At 33.7% G+C, this 12,465-nt stretch overlaps 1 protein-coding gene and 1 non-coding gene across 2 annotated transcripts; both read left to right on the top strand.

Annotated features, from left to right (window-relative positions):
• Positions 1-961: 961 nt before the first annotated feature.
• On the top strand, positions 962-2,325 carry LOC125186160 (stemmadenine O-acetyltransferase-like). Its single transcript, XM_048082497.1, has one exon. The coding sequence runs from the start codon at positions 973-975 to the stop codon at positions 2,209-2,211; it is 1,239 nt and encodes a 412-aa protein (XP_047938454.1). The 5' UTR covers positions 962-972; the 3' UTR covers positions 2,212-2,325.
• A 260-nt stretch (positions 2,326-2,585) lies between these two features.
• On the top strand, positions 2,586-2,736 carry LOC125191470. Its single transcript, XR_007171152.1, has one exon. It is a non-coding gene; the product is annotated as a U4 spliceosomal RNA (small nuclear RNA).
• The last annotated feature ends 9,729 nt before the right edge of the window (positions 2,737-12,465 follow it).

Below are 12,465 nucleotides of genomic sequence, written 5' to 3'. Positions count from 1 at the left end.
ACTTCTCCACGTGCGTATTTATTAGCGTGACTGTTTTAGTGCAAACGGGCGTGTGAATCTCGTGGAAGGTGATTTACTAATATCTATTCCAATAATGAAATTGCAGTTTCCCTAAGATATGTTTTTATCATAACCAAGCGAGGTCCTGGAAATCGCACAACAAAAAGAAGAAGGTCGTCAAAAGTAGATTAATGAATTTTTATGATCTATACTCCCTCCATCAAATGTTGTCCACTTTTGCCATTTTAATTCATCCGCAAAATATTCTCCACTTTGCTTTTTGTCCATTTTTTTTAGTAGTGGATCTCACTTGCCATTAACCCATTATTCATTATACTCACATTCTATTATAAAATTAATATAAAAGTAGTGTCCACATATCACTAACTTTTTCTAACTCTTTTATCTTTACATTTCTTAAATCCATGTTGAATTAAATTTGGATAACATTTGACAGCCGAATGAGTATGGTGATCAAGTTTTATTTTTAAAGTGTCAATTGTTGAATTCATACCGACATACGGCAGAGGCTGGCAGTGCCAGGCCCAACCCCACCTAGATTGTGATCCTTCGGTGACTGCAATTAAGGAGGTTTAAATTAGTATTCCTTCCGGCCCCATTAATGAACTCGAATTAATTGGTATCACAAAACTGGACTCATCAAACAAACAGTATGTATGTTTGATTGAAGGGAGTATACGCCAATTGGTTGGAAATGTTTTCCATCAAACTTAACATTGTGTTTTACTTATATTTCTGTACAAGATATTTTCATATAATTTCACTTTGTATTCCTAACTGCAATCATTATAGATGCGTCCTAAAGAACCTAAATAATTAGAAAAAGATCCAAAAAAAAGTCCAATAGCAATTATGGGCAAACAGTCAAACACACTAATCGCGCAACTTTTGCCCATAAATACCTATAGATTTGTTGTGAATGCTATAGAATCTGCAAAAAAAAGAGAAAATATGGCGTCAAGGGTGGAGATAATCTCAGATGAAATGATTAAGCCTTCATCTCCAACTCCAACTCATCTCAGAATCCTCAAACTCTCACTCCTAGACCAAATCTCACCTCCCATTTATGTTCCCCTCATTTTCTTCTACAACCATCTCCAAAATCTCAGCCGCCACCAAATCTCGACGCTGCTCAAACAATCTCTCTCCAATACCCTTACTGATTTCTACCCCTTGGCAGGGAGGATTCACGATAACTCATCCATCAACTGCAACGATCAAGGCGCCGAGTTCGTCGAGGCTCGTGTTCACACCTCACTATCAGAAATCATACAAAATCCAAACATGGAAGAGCTCAAGAAACTCCAGACATCACAAGGAGAAGACGAGAAGGTGATGCTAAGAGTGAAGATTTGTTTCTTCGACTGCGGAGAGATTTCCGTCGCTATATGCATCTCACACAAAATTGCCGACGGAACGTCCCTCGTTGCGTTCGCCAATGCATGGGCCGCTGCAACCCGCGGCGAAACTCCAGATTTCCAGCCGTCGTTCAATTTCTCTTCCGTTTTCCCACCAAGAGACCTCTCCGCGCTGGAATCCACCCAGAGAGTCGGCATTACGCAGGAGAAAATCGTGACGAAGAGATTGGTTTTCGGCAAGGAAGAGCTGGCGAAGCTTAAGATTGACAGCGGATCGCAAGTGAAGAATATTCCGACTAGAGTCGAAGCTGTCTCTTCCTACATCTGGCGACGCTTTATAAAAGCGAAAGACGGAACCAGAACGACGTCGTTTGCTGCAGTTCATGCAGTGAACCTGAGGCAGAGAAAGAGTCCGCCGTTTTCGCAGCACATGTTTGGAAACTGCTGGAGACCTGCGATTGCATTGTCGAGAGCGGAGGCGAGTGAGGCCGAGCTGGTGGGGAAATTGAGGGGTGCCATAACGAGAATGGATGGGGATTTTATTGGACAGATTGAGAATGGAGAGTATTTGAATGTGCTGAGTAGGACAGTTGATATGTTCATCAAGGGTGGGGTGGAGTTCAGCAATTTTAGCAGCTGGTGTAGGTTTCCGGTGTACGAGGTTGATTTCGGGTGGGGGAAGCCGGTTTGGGTTTGCACGACCACGATGCCGTTCAAGAATTTAGTGATTTTGATGAGCACACCATGTGGTGAAGGAATTGAAGCATGGGTTAATATTGTCGAAGAAGATTTGAAAATGTTTGAACAAAGCCAACAACTAGTGATCCACTGAAGTGAGTCTATATATTGTAGTAGTATTAATGAGTGTGTCAGTGTGTGTGACAAAGTGAGAAGAAGTGGTATGTATTGAGATTGTTTATTCAACGGAGTAGTATTTTGTTATATGCATTAAGTAAGTTGTATGTATTGAGATTAATCACAGTTGATCAAGAACAGGTTAAAATGCCTCTGTAAATGTGTATGTCAGAGTCTAATCTTGTAGTCGACCAGCAGCACTACACCAACCTACAGCCTGTTGCTCAACAAAGTCTGGAGAATGTGACTAATGTGTGCAAAGCAATAGTAAATTTGTACCACATCGAAGGCTCGAACATCTAGAGAATGAAGCATGCATATAAAAAGTGAGGGTGGGTTTAATTGAAAACTATCTTTGCGCTTGGGGCAATGACGCAGCTAGTGAGGTTTTAACCGAGGCGCGTCTATTGCTGGTTGAAAACTATTTCCAAACCCCCTCTTCTGCCTAGGCTTGACTTGGGCAGTTGAGACATTTTGGAAGGGCTTCCTTTTGGGTTAGGCCCTACAATTCTCAGTAAATGTTTTTAATTAGATTTATGTGTTGCATAGATGCTGTATCTTCTCTCTAGTCCTGATTTACCTTGGTATCGTTCAAATGCCAAATCTAATAAAGGCCCAATCTGTCTATCTATAACTATATAAAATGCGACTTTTGGCTAAATGTAAAATATTTAAGAGTTTTGATTAAATATTTAGTGTTTAGTGGACGTTTCTTACCAATTTGATAACAATATAATTGAAATCACCATGAAATCAAGTAATGCCCATTTTTATTGGACGTTTCAAATCAATTTGATATTCTATAACTATATATAAAAGATGAGTTTTGGACTAAATATAAAATATTTAAGAGTTTTGAATGGAATTTTAAATATTTAGTATTTAGTTGACGTTTCTTGTCAATTTGATATCAATGCAATTGAAATCACCATAAAATCAAGTATTGCTCATTTTTATTGGACATTTTATATCAATTTGATATCAATGAATTGGAATCACCATAAAATCAAGTAATACTATTTTTTTTTTATGAATTCTCAATGAATATTGTAATGATTCTCTACTAATTAAAATATTAAATTACATACTCTCTCCGTCCCATTAAATATGCAACATTTGGGAATCGGCACGAGTTTTTATATAGTGTTTGTTTTGTGAGTTAATGAAGAGAGAGTTAAGTAAGCGAAGTGAAAAAGTAGAGATAGATATGTTTCCATTTTAGAAAATGTTTCATTTTCAAAGGTACAAACTAAAAAGGAAAATGTTTCATTTCTATAAAAAAATTAACATTTAATTTTAGAAACTAACTTGCATTTAATTATATTCATTTTGTACCGTTACATAAATAGAATTGATATATCCTATTTAAGTTCATGACTATAAGTATATGTTTCATAGGTGCAAATACCATACTGTGTTCCGCAAATTTCTTATCACATTAATATAAGTTTCTGTCTATCCAAAGCTTTGCACCCAAAATCATAATAGTTGCATATATTGTGACTGTGACAAGAATTTTCAAACAAACCAACAATAAGGACATTTCATCTTCTTTGATATGTTGGAGGAGAAATTTTGTTCGCAAATGGTGAGCTTATTATGATGGTTTTTGGGTGTGTAAATGGCCATAATTGCTTGGCTGTAGCAATCCTTCATCGTGGAGTTCAAGGAAGCTTGAGTGGAGAAGGTAATCAACAAAAAATAACATTTTGTGATTAGTTATTTTTATTGTAAGTAGGCTTCCTTTGTATGAATAGTTACTGGATATTGTGAAAGTGGTGACATGTAAGTATTTGCATATATAGTGTTTTCAATTTTTTTTGTGAAGAGAAATATAGGCCAGTCTCTAACGACAAATTATAATTTCCGATTATTAGGTTCTCAAAACAAAGAGATTTGAAATTGTTTATCTAAACTTTTATATGTTTTGGTTTAAGACGTTATTGAATAAATATAAAAGTATGTGGATATGCAATATTCTTTGATTTGTGTAACAGTTATAGTGAATTACTGTACGCAAAATACGTGCAGGAGATGGTCTGAAAAGTGAGAAATTAATAATTTAAAATTTTAATGTGATTAATTATGTGTTTAAAGTAGTGAAATTCGAAAAACGAGATTCATGAAATTTATAAAAACGAATATTCGGCAGATGGAGGTTAAGGAATTTTAACTTGTCCACAAATAATATTTTAATTTAAAACTGATAATGAAATTTAAATACTCGGTATAACACTATCATGGATTTATTTTTACACACTTTGAAATATATTTGAGTCTAAAATTCCCTTCTACAATAAAGGCTATATGATCAATTTTCTATACCTCCTTCATAAAGAAGATAAATTTGAGAGCTAAATTAAAGTCAACTGAGCCTTCTTCTCGGGGAAAGAAAAACTTGGAAATCAAAGACCCATTTTCTTCTTGTATATTTGCGATATTTCATCGAAAGGCCACGTTTACAGCACGTGATCTTATTATTTTGCGAAATGATAATAAATAGTAGTTCGAAAGAGGAGAAAGTAAAGTAAGTAAGAAAAAAGATAATGTATAAGACTCTCTTTTATATTATTCTTTCTCTTATTTTACTTTCTTTCCACTTTAACTATTTATTATCATCTTCGCAAAACAACGGTCGAAAAAAAACGCCTCACTTATAGTGGGAACTTATAGTGGGACAGAGCAAGTATTACAAATTAGCTGAACATTGGACTAAAATAAGGTTGGCTGCATTGCAATTTGCAAGTGTTGAGATTAAAATGAAAAATATTAACTTGATAATTGAAAATTGGGATTGTGGTTGAAATGTTACCCCTTCATTCTGAATGTCCTGAAAGTAAATGTAATATTGTGGAATGATCTCCACACTTTTTGGGAAAAAACTTGAGTCTAAATGCCAATCAAACACAGGATATTAGGTCAATTTTCTACACCTCCTATATATATGTATTTCACAATAAAATTCCTGGTATCCGAATATTAAAAATTTTGATGCAGCATGCCAGCACACATGATTATGAGAGAATTTCAAATTTAGTCTATATATAATTTACCACATGCATATTTGTAGTTTTTATATTTTAAAAATACTTTCACATATCCGAATATTAAAATTTTTGTTGCAGCACATGGTTATGAGAGAATGACTTGCACCTATTTCACAAAGAAGATAAATTCAGAACAAAATTTAAATCAAATGATCCTTCTTTTCCTGGAAAGAGAGAACTGCGAATACAGCGACCCATTTTTCGTGTAAATATTTTGATATTTCATCGAATTTTCTTTTTCAGTGCCACATTTACAACATCATAATTTACTACTCCACTATATATAAATTAATATGCAATACCTAGCACACACTTATTATATTCCTTATTACGATATATAAATATGCCATACATTGCACACACTCTTATTCCCTCCGCCCGTTTCCTTATAGTTGAGTTATTTTCCTATTTTTAAAAGTTCTCTCATAGTTGAGTCATTTCCATATATAGCAACATTTTTCTCTTTCTTACTTTACTCTCTGTTAATTTATTCTCTCTATTTTTTCCCTCTTTTACTTTTTTATCTATTTATTTAACACACTCAATATCTCTTCTTAAACTTCGTGTCGAAATTTTTTGCCACAATTATAAAGAAATGGAGGAAGTATTATAGTTTGAATCATTCTACAAGTTAGTGAGACATGCATAGCAATAGCATATAATAGTAGTACTATAATGGCCGGTATATTTGGTTGATAAAGGTCAACCGTAAACCCAATATTGACGTAATTCAATGAGTCCAATCTCTAACTTAACCTTGACATAATCCAGGCCAAACTCTAATTTAACCTGAAATTCTCAGATTTTTATCAGGATCTCATTCCATTAATTTTATGGGAGTTTCATGTTTGTGTAAATTATCGTCATGTAAAAATTGTCAGCCTTATCTGTTAATAAGTTAATAAGTTAGTAATGTTAATAAAATTAGAATAATAAAAATAATTAAAAATAATAAATTTTAGTTAGAAAAAGGTTTGGTTATGACTTATGACTAATTATCATATGAGAATCGTGTTAGGATGATAACTAACTTAATGTGATAATTTGATAACTAATCAACATATTATATTAAAAATGTCGACACAATGACATGAGTCAACATAGATTTAGATTGATATACTTTGTCTTTTTACATTATAATATAAATGGCAATCTAAATTTGTGTTGACGTACTAATATTATTATATTGATTTCGTTAATAAAATGTGTTGATTAGTTATCAAAGTTATCACATTAAGCTAGTTATCATTTGATTACATATTTATCATATGATTATTTATCTAGAATTAAGTTGTGAGATTTAATCTCACAAAACTAATATTATAATACATATTCAATTATGAAATATAATCTTTCAAATCGAACAAGCTTTTAATGAAATATAGCTACCTTAGATCAGAGGAATTAAGACGAACTAAATTGAAAAAAAAGAAAAGAAAAGACTAAGTTAAATTTGGTCAAAAATAGAATTCAACGGCACGTTAACAGCACATGATCTTAATACTTCATAGTACTACTATATAACAAAACTAAATTAAAAGAAAAGAAGAGAAAAAGACTAAGTTAAATTTGGTCAAAAATAGAATTCAACGGCACGTTAACAGCACATGATCTTAATACTTCACATTACTACTATAATTTACCTATATAAGTAATGATCGATCTTAGCTGCATTGACATTAACCTGTGTACGAAAAATATGAAAATTCTAGATTTTTTTTTCAAATTTTGACGTCGGAACATATGCATGTAGTATATCGTTGGAATCCTTATAACATTATCTTTAATTTGATATATGTTATATGAATTTAAAGTTTTGGGATTTTTTTTAAAAGTTAGTTATAACTAACTTGACATTAATACCCCTATTGATTTTTATTGGAATTAATCCTATAGCCTTATTGACGGTTTTTGTTGATCGTATTGACATTTTGTGATAGATGATCTAGACCTTTAATTTAAATATCTAATGATTATTATTGAATTATAGTTAACAATTAAGCATTGAGTTAGCAATGTAATACTCCCCCTTCCCAATATATTCTAAATTATAACGTGCAGCGGTGCACAAATATAGGAAGTATACGTGAGACGTAAACAATGCAAAAAATATTACTACTATAATTTACTTAGATAGGAGGAATTAAGGCAAAACTAAATAAAGAAAAAAAGAAAAGAAAAGACTAAGTTAAATTTGGTCAAAAATGAAATTCGACGGCACGTTAACAGCACATGATCTTAATACTTCATAGTACTATAATTTACTTATATAAGTAATGATCTTACTCTACTTATTTATATATAAATATGGCACACCAACACAGACTTTTATTATATACGTGCCCAATATTTTCTAGTAGTAAATCATAACGTGCAACGGTGCGCAAATATTTGTGAGACGTAAACAATGCAAAAAATATTATCCATCCGTCCCACAAGAATATGCTATTTCTAATTTTGAAAACTCTTTTATCTTTATTAAGGTGAGACTCATTTTCTACTAACAATACTTTAATTACTTTTTCTCTCTATTTCTCTCTTACTTTACCAATTTTGTTGGGATGCACTCCTGCAGAAGCACTCCCGGCTAATTTCGACTCGATGCTTAGTCAAGAGCGTGCCAAGTTTTATACCCGCTAACCTAATATGTTGTCTAAGTTGCAAAGAAATCGTTTTTTTTCTTCTTTTTTTTTTTTTTTTTTTCGGTATGTAACTCCGCAAAAACTCGTGCCGAACGCGAAGTGCATATTTTTTTGAGACGAAGAGAGTGTATTATGTCACACCCAACACACACTATAGAGTATTGTATAAATGGCCAAGGATCAAATCCTACTACTGTCGTGTAGTTGCAACACCTCTCAGACACATGTGTGAGGCCTTGGAAGGTGGGCTTTTGGTAGGAAGTGTGTTAGGCTCTCCCCCTTAGCGGAACTGTCGGACCGGAATGTGAAGGAACCATAGGATTGGGTTTCAATTCTTTTTGTATGAGAGTATACGCTTATTTTAAATGCCATGGGAATGGGATTGTATATGGGGGAACAAAAATTGACACTCACCATTATGAGAGAATAGGATTTGTTTATAAATGAAACAAATTGATTGCTAGCTGCTTTTTCTTAATTAACTAATTTTCTTCCGAATTACCAATTCATACAAGGGCGAGGCATGTAGATGTCAGATGCAATAATAGGAATGAGAAGATACTTATAATTATAGACTATAGAGTAGTATGATTTAAACTAATTTGGGCACATATAATAAGCAAATTAACAACTGTCAACACACTAATGGCACAACTTTTACCTATAAATATGCATGGTTACATATCATACAAAAATATCAAATCCTAGAATCTGCAAAGGAATTATGGGTTTAGAGGTGGAGATAATCTCAAACGAAATGATTAAGCCTTCATCTCCAACTCCAACCCATGTCAGTAACCTAAAACTCTCATTCCTAGACCAAATTCAACCTCCCATTTATGTTCCCCTCATTTTCTTCTACAAGCATCATCAACTAGAGCTCCAAAATCTCAGCCGCCACTGAATCTCAAATAATCTCTCTCCAATATCCTAACTCATTTCTACCCCTTGGCAGGGAGGATTCAAGATAACTCATCCATCAACTGCAACGATCTCGGCTTCTCCTGGTGATGTCTAGAGTTTCTTGAGTTCTTCCATGTTTGGATTCTGTATGATTTCTGATAGTGAGGAATGAACACGAGCCTCGACGATCTCCTCACTATCAACAATCATACAAAATCCAACATGGAAGAGCTCAGAAACTCCAGATATCACCAGGAGAAGACGAGAAGGTGATCATGCTAAGAGTGATGATTTGTTTCTTCAACTGCGGAGGGATTTCCGTCGCTATATGTATCTCACACAAAATTGGATTGACTTTTACACTTATTGAAAAAGAATTAATTTGAGTCTAAAGTTGCCTTCAACAGAAAGACTAGTATATGAATTATGATCAGTTTTCTATACCACCTATTTTTCAAAGAAGATAAATTTCAGAGAGCTAAATTAAAATCAACTGAGCCTTCTTTTCCTGGAAAGGAAAAACTTCGAAAACAGAGACCCATTTATCTTATCCAATTTTCCTTATCGACGCCACGTTTACAGCACATGATCTACACTCTTGATATATATGCTTATTTTAAATCATACCAGCAGAGTGCTGGAGACGTGCATAATGCACAAATGTGGCGTTGAAAAGGAAATATCGAACAAATGTTACAGCATTTACATGAAGGAAATCAGAAATATTGTGTACTAGAGGCTAGAAAGATACTCCTACTTCACAGTTTAATTTAATACTCCGTATTAGTATAATCTATGGTTAAAATATGACGAAGGAGAAACAGTTTGGATGATATCAAACAGAAGCTGAAGCAAAATGCAGGAATTGAAGATCACCTTGAAATGTGTAATGTAGGGTCCACTATAAAACCGGTAAAAAGTGAAATGTGACAAATTTCGTAAAACAGACAGAAATGGAAAAATGTGACAAAAATTCAGGGACAGAGGGAGTAGCAAATAATTAATGGGCTGTAAACTGTAGGGATTCTCTCCAGCGGCGGAACTACATGGGGACAAGCCCCCGCGCCAACGTGGGCTTGGCCGGCCCCAGACCTTGAATCCCCATTACATAGCCCGTACCCGACCTCCGACCGGTCTCCGCCCCAAGAACGAGCGAATCCTGCCGCTTGATTTTCTAAAATTGGAAATTTAATTAGGAAAGAGAACACAAGATTTGGGCAACGGAAGAGGAGAAGAGAAGAAGAGAAATAGTTGTAAATGTGTATTCAAATAGATAGAGGAATTATGGAAAGAAGAAAAGGGGACGGCGTGGAGAAGAAAGATGAACAGTGAAGTAGACAAGATCTGTTTTTTAATTCAATATATCTCTAAACACGGTAAAACATTTGACGTGTCAAATGGTAGAAATTAGAAAAAATAGAGATAAATATCTATATTTACCCAATTTTTATAGTCCTCTAGTTGAGCAAATCGCAGGAGTATTTAATTTATTTTGTTCTCCCTAACCTATCTGTAGTCCAATTCAGAAAAATCTCTAATAAGTTTAATTTATTAGTTTAACAATGTATCTCTAATTTGTTTAATTTATTCTTATAAAATACTTTCATCATAATTTAATTCCACCCTTAATCATTAAAATCAAATCATCACAAAATCCAAATAATGAAAACTAGCTTAATTCCAAACATTCTTAAATTTACTAAGTATTTGTTAAACTTATTAAAATAGATTTGTTATTGGTCAATTGAGTATATGAAATTGATAGCGAAAATAATTTTCTACAATTTCAAGAGATGACATATTCGTCTGTAAAAATCATTATCTAATGCATTTTAAAATTGTAACGTTTGTTATATATAATATTTTACTATTATTAGTATTCCCTCCGTCCCGACTAAGATGACACATTTTTTAATCGGTACTAGATTTTAGGAGTTGTTGCTTAATGTGTTTAATTGGATAGAGAAAATGTGACCGTAGGTATTAATGTAGAGAGAAAGAGAATTGAATATTTAATTGAGGAGTGAAAAAATGGTCGAGTGTATTACTTGGAGAAAGAAAGATCCAAAAATAGAAATGTGTCATCTTATTTGAGACAAACTAAAAAGAAAAGTGTGTTATTTTAAGTGGGACGGAGGGAGTAAATTTTAAAATTTTCGACCCCGACTTATTAAACTTCCTGGTTCCGCCACTGATTCTCTCAATGAAAGAGATAGATGAGTGGGTGTAGGGATAGAAGGCTTAATCGATTCTTTGCATACAATTTCAATCTTCATTTGAGGTGAAGTATGCAGCTGCCATGAAACTAGGGTGCAATTAAGATGCAGGCAATGTGTTAACATATACTATATGACTCTGTCAAAACCAAATAAATTAACCAATAGTTGCAACAAGAGCATGTGACTAATGATAGTCAAACATAATTACAAGTAAAATAGTCACAGACAATTTTTTAATGCTATGTTAAAAGGAAATAAAAAACGATCCTTTCACAATAATTTAACGTGGAAAATTCTAAATCCGGAGAAAATCACTATCCATAAGGATAAATTTATGGCTATATGATAATAAAGTTTATCCCCGATAAATATGTTATACTTGTTTTCTAATTTTGTAAGTATTTAATTTCTCTTATTTTAATTTGAATCTAATTCTATGAAATTGGATGCTAATTTTATCCCTTAGGGATTGGTATTATCTTTTCATTTTTAATTTGTAGTAGAGTGTTTATGCACTGCCTTGTAATATCCATAGCGAAGGAATTTGTGGACGAATGTCTCACGGTATTATGTGATGGCATGACAATATTTTCAACGTATGTGTGTATATTTTGGCAATGTGTTCACTGAGTATTTTTGTACTAAGCCCTGCATATATTTCTGTATGTGCAGGTTGAGCAGTGATGGTGGAGAATGCTGAGCAGAGTCATGATTTTCTTTTTATTTTAAGTAGAGGCTCCCAGAGATGCATGTCTCCATACATGTGACCGTGTTCATTTTCGCTGCGTACTAAGGTTCTAGATAACATCGACTGTTCTCCTATACTCTGATAATTATTTATTGAAAAGTAAGATGTCTATTCAAGTTCTGGTGATTAAGAGTTAGTTTGAAGTTGTTTACCTTTATTTCTGAGTGAATATTCGTCATTATTATCCCCTTTCTATTCCCCTCTTCTTATTCCCCTCTTCTTATTCCCCATGTAACACCCCCCACTCGATCGTCCGCCGGCCGAGTAGGTGATGTCACAATTCCGGTACCGTAAAGTATGACAATTTAAAATTTTCATTTTCTGAATTCAAAACCAAATATTTAAATCATTAATCAATATTTATAATTACAGCGGAAGTAACTTAGCATAATATTTAGTGCTAACATGCCACAACTAACAATTCGAAACGTCTATTACTGATAGAGCTCAGTGACCCGCCAAGGATGCAGCGTTGAGACAGACATGAAGAAGGTCGACTTGTACTCTCCAATGCCGACTAACCTGTAGCACACTCAACACTTTAGCCAAAATTCTCTTCAAGTAATAAATCATACTCTCTCCGTCCCAAGGAAGATGACCCATTTCTTGGGTGGCACGAGATTTTATGCAAATTTATTTTGTGTGTTGAGAGGAAAGAGTAAAGTAAGAGAG

Source organism: Salvia hispanica, chromosome 5 (genome assembly GCF_023119035.1).
Source record: "Salvia hispanica cultivar TCC Black 2014 chromosome 5, UniMelb_Shisp_WGS_1.0, whole genome shotgun sequence".
NCBI lineage: Eukaryota > Viridiplantae > Streptophyta > Magnoliopsida > Lamiales > Lamiaceae > Salvia > Salvia hispanica.
Note: the sequence above shows the minus strand (reverse complement) of the source record. Positions and strands in the feature narration are given on the sequence as shown.